The 25,885-nt window shown below is 37.2% G+C and overlaps 1 protein-coding gene across 5 annotated transcripts in view; it reads left to right on the top strand.

Moving 5' to 3' along the window:
- Positions 1-24,891, top strand: part of GHR (growth hormone receptor) — a 152,011-nt gene extending 127,120 nt beyond the window's left edge. For 3 of the 5 annotated variants that reach the window (XM_032095338.1, XM_032095339.1, XM_032095337.1), the window contains 7 exons: positions 8,927-9,056; positions 11,296-11,456; positions 12,485-12,663; positions 16,255-16,426; positions 18,934-19,024; positions 21,765-21,834; positions 22,096-24,891. In XM_032095338.1, the coding sequence (XP_031951229.1) occupies positions 8,927-9,056; positions 11,296-11,456; positions 12,485-12,663; positions 16,255-16,426; positions 18,934-19,024; positions 21,765-21,834; positions 22,096-23,055 (1,763 nt within the window). In that variant the 3' untranslated portion in view covers positions 23,056-24,891. Of the gene's footprint in view, positions 1-4,711; positions 4,740-8,926; positions 9,057-11,295; positions 11,457-12,484; positions 12,664-16,254; positions 16,427-18,933; positions 19,025-21,764; positions 21,835-22,095 lie in introns of those variants that run through there. The other 2 variants (XM_032095340.1, XM_032095341.1) reach the window with 2 other exon arrangements.
- Positions 24,892-25,885: the final 994 nt, after the last annotated feature.

Raw genomic sequence — 25,885 nt, 5'->3', positions numbered from 1 at the left:
GCTACAGAGAGAGAACTCAAGAGAGGAAGGGAAGTTGAGTAAGAAGTGAGGTGACACATGGTTGCTGTAGGAGATGAGTTTTGCAGTACCTGCCTTCAAGGTTTCCAAAATTACAAGGTCTCTAAAGCAGGCGAGGTGTATCTCAGTGTAATACCTAGTGTCAGTGAACAGCACATAAATCAGTGACTAACCACCAGCATTTAGAAAACTGATTGCAAATGGAGCTTTCTAAGTGACTGGCACTTAGTGTGTCTTTAATGTGTGTCCGACGCATCTGCAGCAAGGTGTTGATGGCAGGATTTTCTTAATAATCATTTTGGACTTAGCAACTGTTCTTTGTTGTGACCATCTGAACTCATTTGGGGCTCACAAAGCAAACCTCTCTGCTGCTCCTGTTTCTCCCCTGCAATGTTTTGGGGAGATTTTGTGTAACTTTTTAATGATAACTTGAATGAGGGCAGTTGGAAAACTCTTCATGTGTTGTGTATAAAATATTCATAAGCTCCTGACTTTAACTGCATACTGGAGAGCTCCTAGAGGAGAAGGAAGTGTGTTCCTGTAAATGGTATGTAAGACCATTTCCTGACTGACCTATATGTCTATGATTGTTTTAAAGGCTCATTAGATCTTTCCTTATTGATAGTGCCTATTAATCTTTTGTTAATCTAAATAAAGCATGAAAACTATATTCCTTCTGCATGAATGGCACTCAGGGGAATGAGCCCCTCCTCGGCATAGTATTGTTAAAAGTCTATGCTTTTATCAGAAATGAAGTCTTCTTAGGAATGCTGAAGACTGCAGTAATTCGGGAGACCTAGTAGTTAACTTGAATGTTTGGGCTTGGTTTTTTCCTGTCAAGAAATGTAAAAAATCACGTCTTCCCTCTAAACACCTGTATGGTCATTTGAAAAGACTGGTTTTTGAAATGTCATTGGAGGAACATGGGAAACAAGCCAAATGTGAAAGACCCATTTTTTAATAGCATTCAAACTTCAAGAATATCTCAGGAGCCTTTATTTCAAGTACTGTAAAGTACTTCAAGTGTTCTGTCTGTGACCCTTCCCTATCTAAGCTCTGAAGTTCAGGGTTGACAGCACTGGGTTCTTAGAAAGACAAAACACGTGTCAGAGAAAGTCAAGTTCAGCAGAGGATACATAATGTAAATCACTTTTGGCAGTCTGTAAAAAAAAAAAAAAAATTCCTCTATAAATCTGTCCACTGTGATTTTGAATATGATTGTTTTGTCCAAATCTCCTCTGCAGTAGTAAAATAAGGATTAGTCTGAAGGGTTACTTCTGGCCACCCAGAGATGATGTTGATTGAGATGATCAGATCTTTTAGGTTCACAGCCAGATGACAGAAATAAAAGCTGAAGGAAAATATGTATTATTCCCTTAAGCCCAGCTCACTTCTGAGTCATGAGCGTCTCCCATTTGTATGTTCTCTGGTGTTTTGTTCATCCTAGTGCTGAATTGCCAGTACTTCTGGAGGTGGGGGTGTGTTTTTCCACTGTTGACTTAATTCCATCAGTCTAATATCATTGACATGATCTCTTCTTTTGTTTGGTATTTTCATCATCCTCAATTTCAGATAAAGTCAAGATGCGTCCAACTCAGCAACTTTCCCATTTTGGGAAGAACTTCAGATACTCCCTATTTGTAATTTACAGCTGTGTCACATACATTTCCTTTCATGTGCAGGAATCCAGCCAGCATCCAAAGCACATATGTCAAGTCATGGCTGTGAGAACTGCTTGTTACTCTGATTGGCTGATTGGGTTTTTTTTTCAAATAAAACTTGTTTGTAAATTTGCAGGACTTTTAAATGGTCTATCACAATCCTGGCTTCATTTCTGACCATTAGGAGTGGAGAATGTTGCTTTACAAATGTTATTAAAAGGACAATGCTCGTAGGAGTACTAGAACTTTGCTTAAGAGGGGAAAGAACTATTGTCACAATGATTTTCCTTTTGAAACCCACACGAAAGGATGTTCTTACAAAAGCATTACAAAATTGCATAGACTCATGTTCTTTTTAGGTTTGAGGGTAAAAGGAGGAGAAAACAATACTTTTGATTCTTCTCTGGTTTGATTTTTAAATTTCACTGGTTCATTTCTAGTTTGTCAATATCATGCTTGTTCTGCCTTTACCTCAAGTCTTCTGCTGCCCTTCCCTGCCTTCCTCTCATACCCACTTATTGCCCTCTTGTGCTTTTCTTTCCAAACATGTCATTTTTTCATCCTTCTTTTCTCCTACATCTTTGTCCTCCTTTTTCTTTCTCTTTTTCTCTCTGTTTTGGCTCTGTTTCTCTACTCCCACTGCAGGTGTTAGCTGTGCTGTAGCTTTTCCTTTGTTAAAGGAAGTTCTGTATTGTTCTCGGCTGGCACTTGTGCTGTTTGCTTTCCTAACAAACACCACTGTACAGGTGTTTGCTGCTGCCTGGTTTTGCGAAGTGTGCTCCACAGTGCCCTGCCCATTGTGAGCTCCATGCCCCAGACACCTTCACTAGGCTCTGGGGCTCAAGACTTGGTTCCTCCTTGTGCCCTGGTCAGACCAAGACCTGGCTACCCTTATCCGGTTCCAGTAGTTGCCGTAGTGCTGTCAAAGTGCCCCCTCCACACATCTTCTTGTTTATCGGAAGGGAGCTAATGTTAAAACAAGGGAAGTGAGTTGCAAAATTTAGGCAGGACCATTAAGATATGCCCTAGAGTGACTTTTCATTAAGTTTTGTCAAGTTGCAGTTCTTAACCTGGGTTCACACCTGATAATCTAACTCCCTATGTCCTCTGAGTGCTTTTGACTTATAGTTTGGGAAGGTGTTTTAGCCTGGATTGGGAATGCTGGGTTGAATTTAGCTTGCCTTTCTAGAATGCTTGTCTTTCTAGTGCTGGTTCTGAGCACCAGTCTCTGGTAGTTTGGGAGGGGCCACATCTCAGCAAGGATAACCTGTCATCGTTGCATGGTGGGGAGCAATGTATTTAGTTTTAGACAGCTGCTAACTCTGAGCTGGGCTTCAGACAAGAAATTGCTAGTACATATGCAGGAGAAAGAAGAATGTTGAAAATTTTTTCAGTACTGTAGAATTTGTTTGGACTTTCTTCATGCCCATGGAGAAGGACATGAAAGACCTTTTGTGGTATTTGCTAATTGCACATTCTATTTGCCCACGGGACCTCATTTGTGCTTTCATATTTCCTCATATGCCCTACCACATAATGCTAGTCAATACTGAACATCTCCAGCAATGGCTGTAACAGATAAAAACATTACACATTATTATTTTTGTACATAATTTCTTGAAAATGTCATTTCAATTTAAGTTACAACTATGTAAGCAATTAAGAGAGAATTGGAAATGGGTTTTTTTACATTAACTGCCTTTCATTTACAGATACCATGACCTTTGGCTTTGCTTCTCTTTATTTGTTGTATATGAAGGCAGGCCAGTAGATGGGGCTTGCCTGCAACAGAAATCACTTGATTCTACCAGTGCACATGGGAGGGCATGATTTGAAAAGCACATAACAAGTGCCATGAACATGACACATGTGCACATCCTTTCTGCTCCCTGTACTGTCTCATGGGCAATGGTACCAAGTAACGCTGCATGATTGCTATTTCCCTCAGTCCTGAGCTTTATTTACTTAGTTTTTGTGTACTACCCTTATGGACCACATCAATGAGCCATGTTGATTTCTGTTCTGTGGATGCTTAGTAGCACAGGAAGTGTGGGAAACCAGCACAGCCGTTGGACTTCTATGCTACGGAATAAGATCTGCTTCTGCAGGCTTTTATGCTTTTAACTACATCAGTCTCACTTGACAAAAGACAGAAGTTTTTTTCTGAAAGAACAGCCTGAATAGTTATCTGTTTTTCAGGGATGCCTACATAATGTATTTCAAAGTAGCAGTCACCAAATTAGTCTTCAACGCAGAGGTAAACACTTATTCAACTTTCATACTTCTAAGCAAAACACCTGAATTTATCATGAACTATTAAAATATTTAGACTTACTCCATGGGCAAAATATTCTCCTATGCAGCATTTCCATTCTGTTTTCACTGTAATACAGCATATTTGAGTTATTAAGCTTTGCTTTGTTTCTGTCAAGTATTTCATACAAAAGGATCTGATTTATTACTGCTATGAAAGAAATTTTATTCTTTCCCCAAAAAAGAATAAAGAACTTGTTGGGCCTTTATGGGCAGGTTTTACTTAGGGCAAAAACTGGGTCAGGTTAGCAAGCAGCCTGATGAAGAAGCAACCTAGTTGTTGTCTCCCTGTACTGAATCTCCCACTCTCTGTATAGGATGTCTGACAATTTATTAGTACTAGATTGTGCCTATTTAAAATATCATCCACTGACACCAAATGTGGTTCATTTTGCTGCCCAATTTAAACAAATTAGAATTTGCTGGTAGCATAGAAATCAACTGGCTCTTATTAAGTGATGCAGCCTTTGATGAGCTTGGTGGGTTCAGGAGCAAGACCTAATTGACAGAGCATTTACTGCCAATGTACAAATTCGAGCTACAGGAAATAGTACTGCAACTCTTCATAGCTGCTTTCAGTGTTAAATGTAACGAATTCCCTTCCTTATATTGCATTTCCACCTTTTTCTATTGCGCTCTAGCAGTGACACATTGTATGTGCTTTCGGAGCGGATTATATGAAGAGATGTGCTGTTGCGTAAGGTTTCATCTATCACTGATTTGCGTATTGGGACATGTTATACTTCTGTAAGTTTAACTTAGCTGTAAGTTTGACTGGTACAGGATGTTCTGATAATGGATAATTCTATGTATACCTTCAAAAATTCACAACCAGAAACACCTCCTTTTGTTCAACTAAAGTACAGCGCCTTTTTTTCATTTTCTGTTTAATTAGATTGGTTTTTATGAATCAGTCATATCCTCATTATTATTTCACCTACCAAGGTTCCACACTAGTAAGTGGGACATTTCTGTACAACTTTTGTACTCCTCCACCATTGTCCCTGCAGAAGTACTAGAGGTCTGGTACTCCTCTGGCAGTAGGACTTTCCCCAAGATGATGATAAACTGTTTTGCTGGACCCCAGTTACACATTTCAGTTCTTTACTCTTCCACTTGCAGCTCCTTTTAAAGTTTTATTTCATTAGATGGACTTTTAAGGAAGGGAGGGAAGGGAGAAGAAAAAGGAAAGAGAAACGGAAATTCAATCTCTAAAGGAATTAGCTTTCTGACACATTTTTCCATGTTTTTTTCCCTGTTGAATTGGCATATTTGGTCAAGCCATTATCTTGAATAAAGCAAGTGGTTTTATTAATGACAGCTTGACTGGAACTTACTGGATTAGATAGGAAAAGAGCAAGTGTGCATCCATGCTTTGTTTTGCTCTTCTTTGTTTTGCTCTTCTAGTCTATTTAAAATCTCAGTTTGACAGCCTTTACCTTCAGTACCCTGCTACCTTTTTGCCTAAATGCATTCACCTGAGCTATTGCTTACAGTTATCACATTCTGGGACAGTTTGTTCAGATGGAGCTCACACAGGGTCCTGCACAACGCTGATAACTGACTGGTGTGGAAACAAGGAATTCATGAGCTCTACTCCAGGAATGCCAAGACTTACACAAGTCAATATGTTAAAGTTTTCTTCAGTCAGTCACAAAACCTGTGGTTTTGAAGGCTGGAAACTTGACACAGAAACTGGAAACATTTATCATAAGATAATATTTCTTTCAAATAGTCATAAAATTAAAATATATGTATTGCTATAAACCGGTTAACAGGGAATACTGAATCCCAAACAAAAATACTCCCTGTTCAAAAATTCTTGCGTCTGTTGAAGGAACGTCTATAAGAGAAAGAATTAACAGTCCTATCATGATGAAGTGGAAAAGAGAGACTTAGGGATACATTCCTCTGACGTTAGGATGTAAGTGACCAAGTCTTAATTTGTTTTCTGCATTGATAATCCTCTCCATTGCAAATTATGCCATTCTGGCTATGTTATTATCATTTTCCTAAAAGAGTTTGTACATCTGAAAGTGTCCATAAAGCTGGTAAATTCCAGAGAATTGATTATTAAGACATTGTAGAGCCTATATCTAAGCTTCTGCTGGACTTCTCAAAATCTAAGTGAAGTTTTATTTGATTCAGTTCATTCCATTATGTTAAAAAGTAACAGCATTACTTAATTTACCCCAAGAGATGAGAACATGGCTCTGCATGGTCTTTAAATATTGTATATTCTAGCTATAAATACAGCTATAAATACATCAACAAAAATATTATAATTTAGGGGAGTTTTCCAGTATGTAATTTTCTCGAATTCTTAATCTGTTACAGTAAAAATAACTATATATGCATGTAGCTAAGGATAGAAACAGGAAAAGCCATGTACTTCCTTCCACACTATCTGTTTATAGAAGAAGGGAGAGACACATATCTTCCTGATTATAGGTATTATGCAATTGAGGTAATTTCATTCATGTCTTTGAAGTAAAGGCAGAAATTTTAATTCATTCTTCTTTCTTCTGTTTTTTTCTTCTGTTTATCTTTCTTTGTTTTGCTTTTATATAAGTATTTGATTTTCAATTAAATAAGAAAATTCAAGTTTGAAAGCTGGAACACACTTTTTAAAAGTATAAATATAATGCTATTGTTGAACCTTTTATTCTTTTACTTTGGATTTATGTTATGACAATTTGCATGATTGTGATCATGTGCTGTTTCTAACAAAGACATCTACCACATGAAAACTGTAAAACTTCTGGTCAATCCCAGAAGCACTTTGGAGTTTTGCCAAAGCTGTCAAACATTGAATACCATACCAGAAAATTCAGGCACAATAGTAAAAATATTCTGGTTTAATATTTTTTGAAAAAAGAACAGTGCCATTTTCTTCCATTTGTAGCAACAGTTCATTTCAAAATTTTTTTCAGCTTTAAAAAAAACTTATTTAAGGTTGAGTGAAATAGAACATGCTGGCTAAGGAAAAAAAAAGCCAACTTTGTTTAAATCTTTCTAATCAAACTTCAGTTATCTTAGGATGGCAAGATGAATTCTCAATGCTTTGGGGAGGCAGAGGAGGGGACGGGAGGGTAGGAGGTTTAATCTAACCAGGTTGTGAAATATATTTGCTCAGGCCTTTTTTATTGTTCAAAGTGTACAATTGTATGGGATGAGCAAAACAGAAATTCATAATACTCATGTATTAGTTACTGTCTGATGTGGATGCTTGGCAGTGTATAATATAGAGCACACAATTTAAACCTTTGAGCCCAAGAAACACAGATTGTTCAGGCATGGCTGTGTCTGTCTGAGCCATAAATAAAGGAGTCAACGTTCAGGAAGGCCACAATATCCTCTTGTGTAGGAGGAAGTGCATAGTGCTTGTGGATGACTGTATCTCAATGCTTTTTCTGACTTTGAGGGTAAATATCTTATATCAAGTACTATCACAGAATCACAGAACGGTTTGGGCTGTAAGGCGCTTGTAAAGATCCTCTAGTTCAATCCCCTGCAATCAGCCAGGACATCTTCAACTAGACCAGGTTGTTCAGAGCCTCGTCCAGCCTGGTCTTGGATGTTTCTGGAGTGGGGCACCTACCACCTCTCTGGGCAACCTGTTCCAGGGTTTCAGCACCCTGATATAAGCCGTTTCTTCCTTATATCTTTAATGAAATTCAGATATTCACAGCTGTGATACCGCCAAAACATTCTCAAAGGACTTTGCACACAGGGTGTAGTAGCATTATGTCATTCCCTTTTCAGGGATCATTTCACCACCCAATACCTGACGAACATCTGCATCTTAAGTGTCTTTTGGAGAAATTTTCTTAAATAAATGATCATATTTCTCAGTCTGTGAAGAGAGGTAGACAATTCCATGTGCATTTGATCTTCATCTGAAAGCTTTCCAGGCCAAATAGGGAACACTGGCAATTAGACCATTCAAAATCAGGAAAAAGTTAAGGCTTTACTTTGAAAGCAATGAGTCATACCTGCAACTTTTGTTTTTATTTTTCTCACAAGGGTTGATGAGGCTAAATTATTGTAGCAGTCATTTTATGACCTTTCACTGTTTCAGTTTTGACAAAGAATAGAAATTATGGATATAGAAATGGCATGTGGCCTAACAGGCCATGCTTAGAGGTCCCCTTATCTCCCTCAGAACAAGGTTATATCCACACAGCGCTGTGCACACAAACCTGAGCTCAGCTCAAGGTAGCTTCTGTCATGAGCAGGCATTGTGACACGTCTCAGGTAGGTACGTGCTGAGCTGTGGTGAGTGTGGTAGAAGCTCTGCAGTACCGGATTTGAAGATCCTTGATTTGAAGGTCCTTGATTGCATCTCAAGGAGGGAAACAAAGCTGGTAAGAGTGCTAGTGACAGGGCACATGGGAATGGTTCAAAACTACACCTGGAGAGGTTTAGACTGGACATTAGGAAGAGTTTCTTTAAGTGGTCAAATGCTGGAACAAGCATCCTAGAGAGGGGGTCAATGCTCCAAGTCTGCCAGTGTTTAAGAGGTATTTGGACAGTTCCCTTAATAACAAGCTTTAACCTTTGGTTAGTCCTAAAGTGGCCAGGCAGTTGGACTGGGTGGTTGTTTTAGGTCCCTTCCATCCAAAATAGACTTTTCTATTCTATTCAGTTACAGCTACAGGGCTGGCAAATCCCCACGCCAAGTGTCAGGCTGTAATACTATCACTTCTACACTGTACAAAAGAGAGATTGGCCCATCTTGTAAATTTGGATTCTATAGTCATTTACATGTATGCACATGAGAAGAATTAAATCTTGCCTCATTATACATAAGGGATTAGAAGAAAATTTAATTATTCATTAAAAGTGCTGAGTTTCATTTTAATAGCATGTTAGTCTGGGTTTTGGATTTGTTTAATGTGTATCCTTCTGTCCCCTGCTTTTTTTCCTGACAGACCTTTTGCAGTGGCCGCAAATCAGCAAATGCAGATCACCTGAAATGGAGACATTCTCATGTTATTGGACTGCTGGAAATTTTTATAACCTCACTGCTCCAAGAATAATACAGCTCTTGTACAAGAAAAGGTAATAAAAGCTGAAACAGGAAAAGAGAGAGAAGTTACTTATTTTGCCATTCTTGTTAGGTTGTTACTGTTAATTTTTTTGCTGTGATATGAGCCATTCTGTTTTTAAGGGTATAAAACTATGTTTTAAGTACATTTTTTTCAATGTCAGAATTTATTGGTAATTATTATGCCATTTGCAGCAACAAACATTATTTGACAGATAATTAAGAACACATTCTTATTAATTTTAGTCCAGAGTGCAGAATCCAAAACTGAACACTATATGGCTTGGGTAAGGATTTCTTAGTAGGCAACTTCAGTTTATTCTGTATCTGTCTAAACTGCAATACCGCGATTCCTTATATCTGTGCACAGATGTGGAAGTTTTCAAACTTTTATTAAAGTTTTATAAAGTTACCATTGATCAGTTGCTGTGATAAAGTCTGAAGGTACAGGTACAGGTCCAGGGAAAAAGGCTGCTCTGATATGGGGATAATGTTTCATTGAGTCCTGTTCAATTATGATTCACGTTCCTCTTCAAGCTTTTTTAATTTTCAGGTTGTTACAATGATTAGCCTGAAAAAGGACATGGACATTACCAGTAATGGCTGTTAAATAAAATAGGCCTTCTGTTCACAGGAAAAGGAGGATGTGAATTTCTGTTCCCTCTAATGAATAGAGTTTTGATCTTTTTGATCTACAGACACTTTTTGATGATTATGATGATGATGATACATTTCCATAGCAGACTTGAGCCTAACAGCAAGGCTGGCTTTCTGAGTTACTCTGAGACCGTTCAGAAATCAGAGAATCATGGAATAACAGAATCATAGAATGGTTTGGGAAGGAAAGGACCTTAAAGTTCACCTATTTTCCAACCCTCTGCCATGGGGAAGGACACACTCTTTATGTTTAAATGTTTAGCTGATAGTTGTCAATAGCATATATGATGAGGTTACAAACGTTAAAAATTAATTAAACTCCACAATGAAGCAATACCATGTACATTGAGCAGATTACATATTTCATCTTTGTCCTAGAAATTAGAATACTGCAATAAAAGATGTGGTAAAAGTACTTCTGTTTCAACATGCAAGCAACAGCTAAAGCTCAGGACTGAATTCTGTCATCTAAACCAGTCTTCTGTTCACAGAAGCCATAGCATCTAACCATGTGCACCTTTACCAAGTCCTGACTGGCAGAGTTACAGCATTTCATTCAGAACAGTGTCTGGTCTCATCAGCTGGGCACAAGACCAGTGGCAGAAATGTTTCTTACTCTAATTTATGTAGCATCTGCCTTACCTAGTTTTTAGAGCACCCACTCCAGTATTGAAGGCTGCACTTGGCGTAATTGATGTAATCATGCCTCTGAACATTTTCAGTGGCTCTTAGTAAGAATAAGCATTTATGGTACATATTTTTAACAAAGTAGGACTGTAATTTTTGAAAAGATCGTTTTTCACTTTGTATTTGTGCTGAGAAAGAGTATTGAGATAAAAACAAACAACAGCAGGTCTGTTTGCTATGAGATTTGTTTTTCTAAGGTGACTTCAGAAATGTTGAATACATCTGTCACTTTTCCTATAGAGTATTAATAACTACTTAGCCATTCCTATTTTGTTTTAACTGAAGACCTTTCTGAACGTACTGAGTAGTCTAAGCTTAGCTGTAGTTAAAATAATGCTATCTCAATCTGAAGTTTATGCCACTCTATAACTCTACTGGTTTGTCTTTTTTACGAGCTGAAATGGATGTGATATCTCCTGCTGCAGTTCTTTTATTTACAAAGAACATTTATGAATTTTTGAAAAAAGTCATTGTGAAAATGTAAAAGAGGTTTTCTTGCTAGCAATTCCAAGCTTGTGCTTTAGAAGTTCTGTATCCCATGCAATGTAGCCCTTCCTCAGTCACAGCACTGTTTTTCTCTTCTTTTACATCGTATGGTCCTGGGTTGGTTTGTGCTCCTGCAGCATCCACAGCTGGGCACTTTCCTGAGTGTGAGCCATCAGTGCTTTTGAAGCAGCATCCAAAGCTCAGAAATGCCGTTAAGAGTACATGAGTGCCTAAACTTAGTTATGAAGGTTGCTTCAGTAGTGGTTTCATTGAAAATCACCATCAATACTGACATATTTTTCTCCCTTTCATAAATGTTACAACTTATCAGTACTGTGTCTTTTAACACCTGTAATTTGGACTTTGTAAGGTCTATAAATCTCTCTCTCTCTCATGAATATTGCATTTTTGTTGTCATTCTAGTAATGAGGAAGACTGGAAAGAATGCCCTGATTATATCACTTCAGGAAAAAATAGCTGTTATTTCAACGCGTCCTACACCTCTGTGTGGACACCATATTGTGTTCAGCTTGCCAGTAAAAATGAACTGTACGATAAAAAATGTTTCAGTGTTGATGAAATAGGTATGCTTCCATTATGTATCTTACCCCTATAAGCTTTTGTATTACTCAGACTGTATTTAAACATTGCCTCTCAGAAAAGTTAGTATCTAAAATATATGATACATAGGAAGGGATTTGATTTTGTAACACCTGTAATGTGATCCACACCAGAAAATATTGCCTAGATTGGAAGAAAGCTTAAAGGATAAAAGCAAATATGTGGTTTCTTTTTCTAAATACTGGCGGTCTCTTAAATGTGTACGTGTTCAAATGAGCTTGTCTTTGCTGTCACTTTGAGTTCTTTCTAAATGGATGCTACATCCCCTTGTCCAGCAAGGTTGGCATTAAAACCTTGATTCTCCAAAGCTCTGGAAGCAAAACACTATTTTGTTCCTGAATGAACTGTAATCTAAAGCATCAGGATGTTTAGCATTTCTAAGCTAGGATTTATATTTATGACAATATGTATTGTGACTTTGCTGTGCCTGGGACTTTACAGATGTTATTGCTTGTTCAGAGTGGTAGTGTACCACCATTAACTGCATATCCAGATAATTTATTCCTTCTATGATTAGAATACCCAATGCTCTCTTTTATTCAGCTGAGCAAATTTAGATTAGTTTTTCGAATACCAAAGTTTTTCAATGTACTTGTATATTAGCTACTAAATATTTCTCTTTCTGTGCTACTCCAATTATTGCTTTTATTTCTAGTAAGAACTCTAGATTTAAATTTTGATGGATAATTGTTTATATCTAGTGTTTTATAATCTGCTGTTCAGAAATATACTTCAATAGGGAATACATTCTTAATCTTCTTTATAAGTTGCTTGGGTGAGATTTGTGCAGAGCATGTCTACTGCCAATGGCAGGGTGCCTTCTTGTTACGAAACTTGTAATGACTTTGTCATTGCAATATATTCAATTTTCATCAGAAAATACATGGTTAATATACTTTTTAAGTCCTGAAATAATTTATCAGTGTGTAGTAAGAATTATCATTTCATATTGAAAACTGGCTGTTTTATTCCAAATACTCTGTTTAAACAGTACTACCTGATCCTCCTGTCCACCTTAACTGGACTCTGCTAAATACTAGTCAGACTGGGATCCATGGGGATATCCAGGTAAGATGGGATCCACCACCAACAGCAGATGTTCGGAAGGGATGGATTACTCTGGAGTATGAGTTGCAGTACAAAGAAGTTAATGAGACAAAATGGAAGGAGGTATGAAACAAATATTTATTATACAATAGTCATAGCACAGGGCAGGCTTGTTCTGTCCCTAACATTTTTGTACCACCATGAAAAATATGTTTGTAATTACTAATTAGACAATACCTTAATTCTTAAACAATATGCCTATATTTTGTCTGACATTTTCTAGCAAACACTGTAACTTTATGTGTCAAGATAGTTGACAGAGAGGATAATGAAAAACCCAGAAACCCCTGTGTTAGATAAGTAACTACAGGAATAGCCAGATATATGCAAGTTTCTTCAAGGATAAAATATTTTTCTATTGTTTTTTGAAACGTCAGCTATTTAAAAAGTGCATGGTTTTTCAGTAGTCAGAACAGGAATATTTTGTTTGGTAAATGCCACCATGTCAATTCAGGTTCTTCAGAGTACCTGTAAAATTTTAATATTTATAATTATCATTTCAGAAAGAGAGAAAGAGAAAGAAAGAAGAGAGAATGAGAAAGAGAGAGAGAGAGAAAGAAAAAGAAAAAGGCTTTGAGTTACAATTTAATATTTGATACAAAAAGCAGATAAAAATAATGCAACATAGATAAAACTTACAAATTGCGTAACAGACATCAAGGGCAAATTTGTGACTATGTGGATAGTCTATGAAAGTATAAAACAAAATATTTCAAATCTTTTAAGTTTTCAATTTGAAAATCACTTAACTTCTTGTGAAGTTCATTTTTCTGTTACAGGGCAGATATTGTACCCATCTTACCTGAATGCATAGGCTAAATGCCAGTGTGTCATGGCATATTTGTATATGCAGAACTTTTCTTCAATGCAGTAAGAACATCATGTCAGAGCAGAATCCTTCCTTTGCTTTCTTATTAGTATTAACTGAGTTAGCTGGCAGAAAAAAAACCCAGATAATACTGTTACAAATTTGTCTTTAACTACGAAAGGCAAATTTAGACAATTTGAACATAGGGAAATCCTCAACTGAAACACAGTCAAACTGTTTTGCTTGCCTTTCACCTGTGAAAGACCTTGGCCCCCTCCTCACTTCTGATCCTTCTCAGTGTTAGCATTTTCTCCTTACACTACTCCTTATTAATAAGCCTACAGCCAGACAGGCCTATAATGTCTGCAACGTTTTTTGCCTAATACTTCTCTGTCTTTTCTATCTATACTGATTTAAGCTGTACTTAATATATTAGCCCCTGTTTTAAAGCCTATGAAATGAGTTAAGCTTAGGCAGTAAATCAATAGTCTTTAAGAAATTGAAAATCTGTAGCTTTTCAAAAGAAAGAGTCAATACAAGTATCTCTCTAAAAATGCACATTTTTGATGGTTTTTCTTATAAGCCTTTAGGTATCAGTCTTATAAATACCGTAATAAAGCTTTGTTCTTGCTCCAGTACTATCAACAATCCCAGAATGCTTTGAGAAGAGCTCTCTGGGGAGCAAAGATTTGAAGATCAGTGTTCTTTCAGAACACAGATAAGGAATTCTGGACTGCTATACTTGCCTCAAGAGACAAAGTATTATAGATTATGTTGTACTTAAGCTGTGTATATTGTATGGTTTTGTAAGCCTTTCAGCTTAGGAGGATAAACATGGAATAATTCACTGAGACACTATCTGAGCACAAATTTCTGAACACAGTCCTGGTCTGGCCGACGACAAGAGCAAATTTCTGATTAACAGTGTTGAAGCAATGCTAGAATTTCACTCTTTGGATTCCTTGCTACAAATACTTTCTCAAATGAGTGTTGAAGCACGTTAAGAGATAAATGTCTGGTTTTACATTGTCAAGTTATACATGTCTAGTTATTACTAGTTTTTTACACAAAGGATAATCTTTGACTGCTTAAATATACCATAATGATTTGTACATATAACTAATACAAAAATTAATTTATAGTACAATAAAGTCTCTGGTAAGACTTTATTGTACTAAGTCCCCCCCTTACTGAGACTTGTTTGTAATTTTTTTATATGTTTGGGGATGATTGTTTGATTTTTCTTGTATAGCCTTTATTATTTTTCAATATATTTACTAATTGAAAATAAATAACATCTTAATTGAAAGAGGATGAAACAATAATTAGTAAAGTGTTATAACAGTAAGTTATAGCGATAAGAGGACTAAAATTATTTTCTGAGAAACATTCTAAACCCAATAAAATATCCACCCTTACATAATGGGTGCTCATGAGACAAATTATTAGTTATCTTTTATGATGTTTCTCTCTTATGACTTTTACTTGATTACTTGACTAAGAAAAGTGCTGTTCATCTATTCACTTCATGCTGAACTTTCCCCAGTCTATACATCCTGCCTCATCCAGGTGTCTTTCATAAAGGCTCTGATTTTGTATTCATACTGCTTTTTCCAAGTGACACCATTATTTGGGATGCATGCAAACTTACCTATGAAACTTCAGTGAACTATTTCTTTGTGGCTTAATAGCATGAAATAGGTATATATTGAATTTCCTTCTAATGCTTTCCAACTGGATATTCTTCACATGTTAAAACATTGGTGGTGTAGAGCAATGGTTCTCCACAATCTTATGCTCAACTACTAGCAGAGAAAAGCAGTCTGCCTCCTCCAAAATCTGACTGGTTGGTTCTAAGAACACTGGAGTCTGGAGTCACCAGGGATCAGACAACTCCAGAGAACACAGCCACCAACAGATTGTGTCTCAAGTTTAGGTTATGCAGCTACAGAGATTATAGGACTGTACTGGTGAATTGTCCTTCAAATTCCCAAAGCCCACTGCTTTCCAGATATTTTAAATCCTAGCCCATGAAGGTTTTTTTCTGGTATCATCCATGATTCTGAAGTAAGAGTAGAATATAATATCTGCCACATGAATTTCTATTTTTAGGACACTTTCCTTATTTTTTGTATACTTTTCTTGGGCTGTTGGAATTAAAATGCATATTCTTAGAGGAGTAATAGAAAAAGGGAGAAATTTCACCCATTAGGATCTCTAATGTGATTTCCCACACTGTTTGATATTCAGCAGTGTCTAAGTATGTTGCAGTTAAAATAGAAGTTTCAAAGACCAACAGTCTGATGCCAGCTCTCACACAGTCTTCGTTATCACCTTTTGTATATAGCTGAAGATTTTGGGGACCTAATACAGTGTTGTCCAAATAAAAACACTTTTAACATGCAATATGTCTGGCTATAACCATTAAACCTGTTGAGAAGATTGCAGTAGTTTTAGAACTCTCCGGTTATTTTAACAATATTTTTGGCATTCTTCAATCAGTAATGTTGTGTTATAACAGTAGAAAGGATTTACAACCTGATAAGATCAGTGAAAGATGTTCACACTACCTACTTACGGCTTTTAACTGGGGGAAGCTGCCTTTCTTCGCTGACTGTATTTATAGAGCTTGGATTCTCTGCTTTTGGTGCCCTGAATCACAGAAATGCCTGATGACTACTAAGTCAACAGTAAATGGTGTGAATTTTCTCTGAACCCTTCTTGTGGTATCCTTAAAATTCCCAGTAGCAAAAACACCCTCAAATTTTTCTTTCTGAAGTCAAGCAGTAGCGTAAAATTTCCGGTACAACTCAAACAAATAAATCACAGTCCCTCTGTCTTTACAGTTAAAACCCAGGCTCTCAACAATGGTTCCACTGTACTCTCTGAAGACAGCAAGAGATTATGAGATACGAATCCGATCAAGACAACGAACTTCTGAAAAATTCGGGGAGTTCAGTGAAATCCTCTATGTATCATTTTCTCAAATAGGCATTGGATGTGATCATTGTACGGAAGGTAAATAAGCAAAGTGTTTTTATAGCTGTGATTATTGTCTTTTTGGTGATGGGATGGAGGGTATTTTCCACCATGTTGTATGGTTGAATACATAGATAATTCAGCCTACTGAGAATCATATAGTGAGATTAAGAATGTTCAAGTTCCATGTACAAGTTCCAAAGCAAACTCAGCAAGATTGTTTCACAGCTCATCAGAGAGCAAAAATACGAACAGCTTTAAGAATCAGAGATAACTGCTGTTGCACATCTCATAGAGTCTAAACCAAAATTAAATCTTATATTTCATCATCTAAAATGAGCACTTCATTTGGGAAGAGAAGAATTGTGATTTCTTATAATACTGTTGGCCAAGTTGGTTTCCAGAATTATGTGCTTTTCTGATCATCCTGATATACTGTCAAGGGCCTTGAGTGTTTTTCTCATTCTTGCTTGCAACTGGTAATCATTTTAAAGTGCTGTTAAAGACAGAAGAAGAAGCAGCCATTAAGAATCACATTTTTTCTATTGAAAGAATGGTATAGTGCCTTTCCCAGAAGTGTTCTCAGGTCTGAGCTACTAAATTAACTCTTCAAAATATGAGGTCTTCAGCAAGTAATTTTAACAAGCTGCTTCACTTCATTTTCCAGGGTATTAGTGAAGGTATAACATCAAACAATCTGTAACTCTTCACTTTCAAAATCTTACTATATTCTCCTTTTTAGCTCTTCCTATTACTAGTTCTCATTTCTAATTTATAGGAACAGTTAATGTTTTCTACATGTGGCATCATTTTATTAACCCCATCTGCATTAAGAGGTCAAAGTTTTCATACGAGTTAAATTAAAATACTAGGAAAATCCAGTAGGCCGTCCTACAGTCAGTTTTCTTCAGTCACTGCAACTCAGATTCTCCAAGGTGATCTTAATCCACACACCTCACACAGCAGCAGTGAGCTGATTTGATTGAGAATTTAATTTTACTTATTTGCATATCACTTTCAGGAACACAGAAATAAACTTCAGATACTTTTCATGTATTAATAATTTAAAGTCATCTAATGCTATGTTCTAATTTCTTGAAGTAGCTGGGCATTTGCTGGTCTCACTGATATGACAATGACTTACCAAAAGAGAGACCTGTTTAATGCAGACATACCCATATAGAACTTAACTGATGCCTGGAAGCATGTCTGGTCAAAATCTGAGCTGGGAATACAGGTCTCAAACTTGTACCAGAATTCTATATTTTGTTTTTTCTCCGAAAGGTTATTTATCGTCATGTATAGCATTCTAAAGCTTTCTGTCTAGTATTCCTTGGTCCAAAAAAAAAAAAAGAGTGAAATTTTTATGGAAAACTTAAAGTTATGAAGAAATGAGAAAAATCTAAGACTAAAGCTAGAACAAATTTCTCTATGCTTTGTAATCTACAATGTCATATTACGCATAATGGAATCTAGTATTCAAGAGAGAAAGCATTTCATTTATCAGCATTGTTCTTCATATCTACAGAATTGCTTTTCTCAATTAATTTCTAAATTCTTTGTAGCCATCCACAAGGTAAATAAAAGGGATATTTTTTTTTCAGTTGATTCAGTTGGTTCACAACATAATTAATCTTTAACTTTTAGAAAGAGATGTGGTATGTTTTTCGACACCACCACACTTAGCTTTTGTGAGAGAAAAATAGTTTGCTGGTGATTCATGTCCTATTACTAAATATTCTCTCAGCCTGGATGAACAAGTAGTAGCATGTCTGTGGCATTATACACTATCAGAACTACTGATACCATGTTCCAAGCAGGCAGAATGTTCCTCATGGCTGATTTTGCCATAGGTATTATCTTTACTAAGATCTTGTTTAGATTTATGAAATCAGTCTGGTTTTGCAAGGAGTCTCAGTGGATTCATAAATGCATGGAGAGATACTGAGACCAAAAGCTGCCATGGATTAGGAATGGTACTCCCCAGTTCACTGCCGTGACTGAGACTGTCCCAAACCACACCCCGCTCACTCGGTACCCCCTTCTCCTTCCTGATCCAGCGGGATGGAGTTGAGAACTGATGACAGAAAAAGTGAAGATCATGGATTGAGATATGAACGGTTTACTGGAAACAGCAATGAGATAAGAAAACAAACAGTAACAGCAACAATATTTGTAGCAAAAGTATACAAAAGAGAGGGTGGTTCACACACAGAGATGCTCGCTGCACAGACAAGCAATGTCAGACAATGCCACCACATTTTTCAACCAGAAGTCACATCCTTTTTCTTGGAAGCCAGAGAGTTCCTTTGTCTGTCCCTAGCAATGACATGAGGTGGTATCGAAGAACCTCTGAGTCCTGGCCAGAACTAGAACAAAAGCACATTTTTATTTCTGCTGAACATAGAACTTTCACATTTACGTAACAAAAATTTTCATCGTTTTTTACTGCTTTGGAATCCTCAGGTGGTAGAAGACAAGGTTGAAATTAAAGATGTGACAGTGACGGAGATTCCTGCTTATATGTTCATGTTTTGTTGTTTCAGAAGTTGAGTTTCCATGGTTCTTAGTTGTTGTCTTTGGAGTGTGTGGGCTGGCTGTAACAGTGATCTCAATCATGCTGTCTAAACAACCAAGGTAGAGAATTTTTATTTGTTGGATTTTATGTACCTGTGGCTTTAAAAAAAAAAATTTTTTTTCAATTATTTCAAATCTGGGGGACTAGGAACCATTGTGACCATTTTTGTCCATTCTTGTAAACTACATAAAACTAGAATTTGTATGTATTGGGCCTTCAGCACGGGGAATCTGATTATGTTGATCTTCCTCTTGCACTGCAGAACATTTTATTCTACACAATTGATTTACTTAGGCTTTGAAGGGGGTTGGTTTTTTAGTTAATTCAAATTTTCTTAACACTATTTTTATTCACATGCTGTTCAAAAGTTTCATATAAACCCGTGTCTATATATTTTATATATTTGATTTTGTTCTTAGATCATTACACTAAACTCTACTTCTTGAAGCCAAGGGAAAGAGCTTGAGTCATAGGGGAATATTGGTCTCTGTGGATAAATTGCGGCTTCTGTAGATAACAAGAATAAAATGAAACAAAGCACAGAATTGCATTGTTTGTAAAAATTACGAAATTGTGATATATAAAAATGAAAGAAGAAAACATACATAAAAATGACAGTCTTAAATCAATTAATCCCCTGATATGTGTGTTCAGGGATAGGTTTTGGCAGAATTCAACTTGGATGTCATACCAGTACTGTTCCACACTATGGAGCAACACCATGGTCAAGACCCAGTGCACCCATGCATGTTGTCAGTGGTCTTGTGTTTACACTTTGAAAATGAACACTAAGTAGTTTTGCACATACGAGCTAATAGTGAAATTTCATTTGACGTACTGAGATGAAAACTATATGGCGCATTTGGAGCAGATAAAAAGAAAATTCTATTAAACAATAATTTTTTATTTTAGTAGGCCCTATGCTTTGAGAGAGTTTAATTTCAGGAAGCTATTCCCTGCAATAGCATCCCAATCCCAGATTTAAGAGCAAGGCTACTGATACAATTCATGACAAAAGCTTGAGGTGAGAGAATTGGGCAATGTGCATCTGGGACCAGGAGCTAAGGTCAGCACACTGAGCAATGGGTGGCTTAGTCTCAGAAAATCCTGAGGTCTGGAGCATATCTCTGATCAGACTTTATAAATACCTTCCATGCTAATCATGAATGCTGGAAGAAGCTTTTCTCCACTGAGAAAACTTCTTCATGGGGAAAGTTTTACTGGATGGTTGGCGTGCACCCTTTCCTTCAAAACTGAAGCATTTGGTGGTGGAATGGCAATGTATTCTGCAGAAAAACAGCCTGCATAAGTTTTCCATAATGCGAAATATCCAGGCTTGGTTTCCTCCTGATTCTCAAAGATACCAATTCATATTTTCCTCAGTTTTGATCTCACAGGATCTGAACGAGTCCCTCTAGGACAGATGCCATAGGTTTAGGTCATTAGAGTTGAGAGATGAAAGCTTGAGTTATGCTAGGCTAAGAAAGGAGCACAGCATAGTTCTCCCTCCCAAATGTCTTCTCCAGGCAGTGAATGGTAAAATTCTTTGTCTTTTGCATTAGAAGCAATGCCCAGTCCTGTCAGAATACCTGATTTGTGGATTCAACTGTAAAGCACAAGCCCTAAGCTGGTACTCTGATAGCCCAACCAGTTTACACTGCCTCTCCAGGGATTAGGTGGAAAATTACTGGGTTTCTGGCTCTCATTAGGCATGCTGGGCAGAACACTGAGGTTCTGCCCAAAACCAGAAACATCTGAGGAATTTGGACCTGCCATGGTTAAGCCAAAGGTGCCTAAATTTCTCTCTAGGCAGTCTTTATAACTCCTGTGACCCTCTCTGGACCTCACCAAGGTCACTAACAAGGCAGCAAAAGCAATATTTGGATTTGTATCTGCTGTTCCCTCACCTTACTTTCTAAAATAGGCAAGTAACCCAGTATAAAGAGAATTCTGAATTTTCCTTTTGTTTATCTGTTTGCAAAAGAAGAAGGGAGGTAAAATAGAAGAGAAAAGCATGACCAGCTACTGTTGGATTATTATTAATGGAAAATTATCTTTCTGTTAGAATTGGAGGGGAGGGGGGAGTCGCGGGGGGGCTGGTTTGGTTTGGTGTTCTTTTTGGTCTCCTCAAAAAGAAAGGAATGCACTTTATGAAGGATTATAATAATACGTATTTCCACAGCCTGCAAATGCACAGGCAAATTACTAGTCCTTTCTCTACAAGGGTAATCCCCTGCCTTAATTATATATTACTTGTTGCACTAATGATTCAAAAAGCAGAAGTATCATAGAGATGGCAAAATACTAGACTAAATTTTTGCAGATGTTTTTCAGTTTTATTTATTATTTCTAAAGTAATTCACTCTTTCCACCAATTCCCATTTTCTGTTCCCCTATTTAAATTTATTGGGTGTATGCAAAGCTACTGTGTCCCTGAAAAAATTGTTGGGAAAATCACTGCATACTGAGGCTTGTATCAGATTCCATTGAAAAGTATGTAAAAAGGGAAACTAGGAATTCACTCTCTTTCTATACAGCATTGAACTGTCAAAGACCAGACCCCAAAACAGATTCCCACATAAATATAAGGGATTTCAACAAGGAAGCTTGCAGAAAGCTTGTTTCTTAATTTGCAGTGAGGGAAAACATTACTTCTTTTCCTTAGGAGTATTTGAAATTTCATTTTCAAACATTTGGGTTTTGAACTAATTAAATATAAATACAATGTAAGCCTGTCTTCTTTCTAACTTCCTTTAAAAAGATGACTGTCAATTAAAAGCCATAATTTTTTTTTTCCAGGTTAAAAATGCTTATTTTTCCTCCTGTTCCAGTTCCAAAGATTAAAGGGATTGACCCAGATCTCTTGAAGGTAATATTGAACTCTAAAATATACAGTGGGAATCTCTGTAGTAGTAGTAGTAGCAGATGGCAACTGTTGTCCCAGGCAGAAAAGTTTTGTAGAAGAAAATTCTGATGTTGGGGGAGTTGCCACAGAATTAGTTTGCATAAAATAATTTTGAAGCCTTTTGCAATTACTACGTAGCTACAGTCACCTTTACCTAAGTTAACATTATAAAAAGGACAAGCATTTTTATTATTTCCTTTATAATTTTTTTTTTTTGCTTTGCAGAAAGGAAAGCTAGATGAAGTGAATTCCATCTTAGCCTGCCATGACACCTACAAGGCACAGCTATACAATGACGACTTGTGGGTTGAGTTTATTGAGTTGGACATAGAAGATCCTGATGAAAAGAACAGAGCCTCAGATACTGACAGGCTCCTGAGTGAAGATCATCTAAAATCTCATGGTTGCTTGGGAGTGAAGGATGATGATTCTGGACGGGCCAGTTGTTGTGAACCAGATATTCCAGAGACAGACTTCAGTGCAAGCGACACATGTGATGCCACCTCTGACAGTGATCAGTTCAAAAAGGCTACTGAAAAAGAAGAGGATCTCTTGTGCCTTGACAGACAAGATGATGAGTCACTTCCAAGCCTTGCCAACACAGACCCCCAACGCCAGCATGGGAATACTCAGCCTGAAAACAGCCACCCATGGGCACCCTTCGCAGACAGCATTGAGTCACCCCGTCCATCAGCCCATACCCAGATAAGCAACCAGAATTCATTGACAAGTACTGACTTTTACGCTCAAGTGAGTGATATTACTCCAGCAGGCAGGGTTGTACTTTCACCAGGGCAGAAATCCAAGCTGGGGAGAGCACAGCATGAAGGCTGCACAGAGCAAGACTTCACCATGGACAACACCTATTTCTGTGAGGCAGATGTGAAAAAATGCATTGCTGTGACTTCCCATGAAGAGAATGAGCCACATGTTCAGGAACAAAGCTATAATGAAGATGGTTACTTCACCACAGAGAGCCTTACCACTACTGTTGGCAATTTTGGAGCTTCAACAGCAGAACCCCCAAGTTCAGAGATGCCTGTCGCAGACTATACGTCAATCCACATCGTTCACTCTCCACAAGGCCTTGTGCTAAATGCAACTGCGCTGCCGGTGCCAGACAAGGAATTCAACGTGTCTTGTGGCTATGTGAGCACAGACCAGCTGAACAAAATCATGCCATAGCTCTTTTTTGATGAGGTGTGTGTAGTGTTTCACAGCAGAGAGTCAGTTTTGGGCTTGTATGCTGAAACCAAAATGAAGTCTAAAAGATTTTCGTGGTTCTTATAATTTTATCTGAAATGTTGCAACGTAAAATATAAATCAAAATATTCCTATTGTGTTCTGTAAATATTATCTATGAATTTGTCTTGAGGCTGTTTTGTCTTGTTCTTGTGGGTGTTGATTTTTGTGAAATTAAACATTGAAATTACTGTTTAATATACAGTAAATTGTGCATTTTGATAAAGCTAAAAATCAGGTGGTTTAAAGTCTAAGAATTTAGAAAAAACTGCTGTTGGCAGAGATCTTTATATCAATAATTGGGAACTGATCATATAGGTGAAAACACAAAAGTAGCTTGACTAAATAACACATCTGTTTTGATTTACATAAATTGGTAAAATATATTTTAATACTTTGGTCATAAAACCATAAATGTTTTCTATTACACTACACACTGTAATTCAATTATGATGACCCATTTAAGTAATGTAATTGCTGCAGTCCTAAAAAGGAGTTTTCTGTTTTATAAAATTGTGTTCACAGGTAAAAGAAAAAATAGATTTTTACAGAGCCATTTTATACCTCCAAAGAAACCCATAGAAAAATTTTGAAATATTGTAGGAACTTAAAATTAACTGATTCTTTTACTTTCTTATGGTAACTAGTAACATGCAATTTAAAGTTCCGTGTAAAATTTTAAAATATACAGAATACTTGGGCAAATTATTCTGTTCTTCATCAGATTCTAGTTAATGCTAATAATAATATATTTTTTATAACCAAAATTTTTTTGTCCACAGTATTAAACACTGTGCAACTAAAATTTTATTGAAAATTTTTGAGAACATGTGAATAAGCTCTGATAACTTAGCAGCATAGTATCTTCATATTTGACCAACTTCTGAAGCCCCTCCACAGCCAAAGGTATCGCTACACTTACTAGTCTGTGCCACATAAAGTCTTGATAAAAATAAATAAATTAAGGACTTCAGAAGTTAGCCAGCAGTTAACTTTTAAAGATATAATAGGATTAAAATACTTCAGTGGAACAAGGGGATCAAGTGCAGTATTGTTCAAACGTGGTTTTCATTTTTGCAGCCTAACAGCATCTCCTCTGACCGTGTTAGGCGGACTTTCAGAAAGAAAGGAGAGAAAACTGAAACTCAGTGAGGAAGCTCTCTATGTTCTTGTGTATGTTAAGAAACTGATAGAGCTTTGCAATTAATTATTATTGTTTCAGGAGTTACCTTCCTAGGCCATGGTTTCATCACAGCAGGGTTCTTCTTAGAAAGCGAATAGGAACATTCATTTCTTTACTCTGACCTGAACAGAAGTGTATGATGTGCAGCAAATTCAGGTCTTGCTTATGATGTCTCCAACTGAACTCACTGATGCTCTTTTTGTGACCAAGTGCTACACAACTGGGCCCAACTACTGGGTGGGATTTTTAAGTTTAGCACGTACTTTATGATAAAGGTGCATTAGATATTCTGCTAATTTGCTGCTATAATTTTCTAACAGCTACATTATTTAGTTTCATATAAAATTTCATAGATGATAGACACTATTGCAAGTAATGCCTATGTGTGTGTTTGAAAGAAGTTTCTTACTCTGTTTCTATTGCCAAAAATAGTTAAATACCTCAGTCAAACTCAGAATGTCATTTTGGTACTTTTCTGGTCACACAAGCCATGATACACCGGTCAGAAGATGTGTCTTTCAGTTTCTATTTAATTTTCTCTATGTTAGTGTTTTGTTTGTTTTTCTCAAAGTTTAATAAATGTATTGTCTTTGATCTGTCTGGACACAATGTGGTTTTTTGCAGGTAATTAATCTTTTTTTAACAGAAAATAGAGATTGTGTTAGGAGAAATCTAGTATTTCTCATTGAATAAAGCATAATGCCACTTTCCATAGAATAGAGACAACAGAAACAGTGTTTTCACTGATGAATATGTATGGAGAGATAGGACATATTGCACCCAGAGCTGGCCAAGATGTGTTACCAGTTTAGCAGACCCATTTACCTGCTGCTGGAACATCCTGTGATTGGCAGGTTGGTCCCCAGCCTGCACCAGTGCATGGGTTTATTCTTCCCCAGCTGCAGGACAGTGCATTTGCCCTTACTGAACTTCATTAGTTTCTCCAGCCTGTCCAGTTCTCACGCAGCCTTCGAGTGTGTCAACCACTCCTCCCAGTCCTGCATCATCAGCAAACTTGTCCCTTTATCCAGGTCACTTATCAATAAACTGAACTAGACTGGATGCAGTACTGACCCCTGGAGAGCACCGCTGACTACAGGCCTCCAGCTGCATTCTGTACTGCTGACCACAACCCTCTGAGCTCTGACAGTCAGTTCTCAACCCACCTCTTTGTCCACTCATCAACCCATGCTTCCTGAACTTCCTGTGAGGATGTTATGGGAGACAGTGTTAAAAAGCCTTGCAGAAGTCCAGGTAGACCACATCCACTGGTCTTCCTTCATCTACCCAGCCAGCCATTCCATAATAGAAGGCTACCATATTCTTCCTGTTTAGTCCCTAAGCTACATGCATTCGTCTACAAGCATTCCAGGGAGGTAATCAAGCGTGCAGGTCTCACAGGAGGGTTGCAAGAGAATTACCACAACCATACACACCCCCCTCCTGGAGGTGGCTGACCTCTTTGTTCTTACCTTTGAAGGCAGCTAGGGAACATCTGTCACTGCTCTGGTTGGCCTAGTTTATTTCCTAATTGGATGCAACTGTGTGAGCATTGCCATTTTTGATCCCACGCCTGAGGCCCTTCACTTT

This window comes from Corvus moneduloides, chromosome Z (assembly GCF_009650955.1).
Source record: "Corvus moneduloides isolate bCorMon1 chromosome Z, bCorMon1.pri, whole genome shotgun sequence".
Lineage (NCBI taxonomy): Eukaryota > Metazoa > Chordata > Aves > Passeriformes > Corvidae > Corvus > Corvus moneduloides.
Note: the sequence above shows the minus strand (reverse complement) of the source record. Positions and strands in the feature narration are given on the sequence as shown.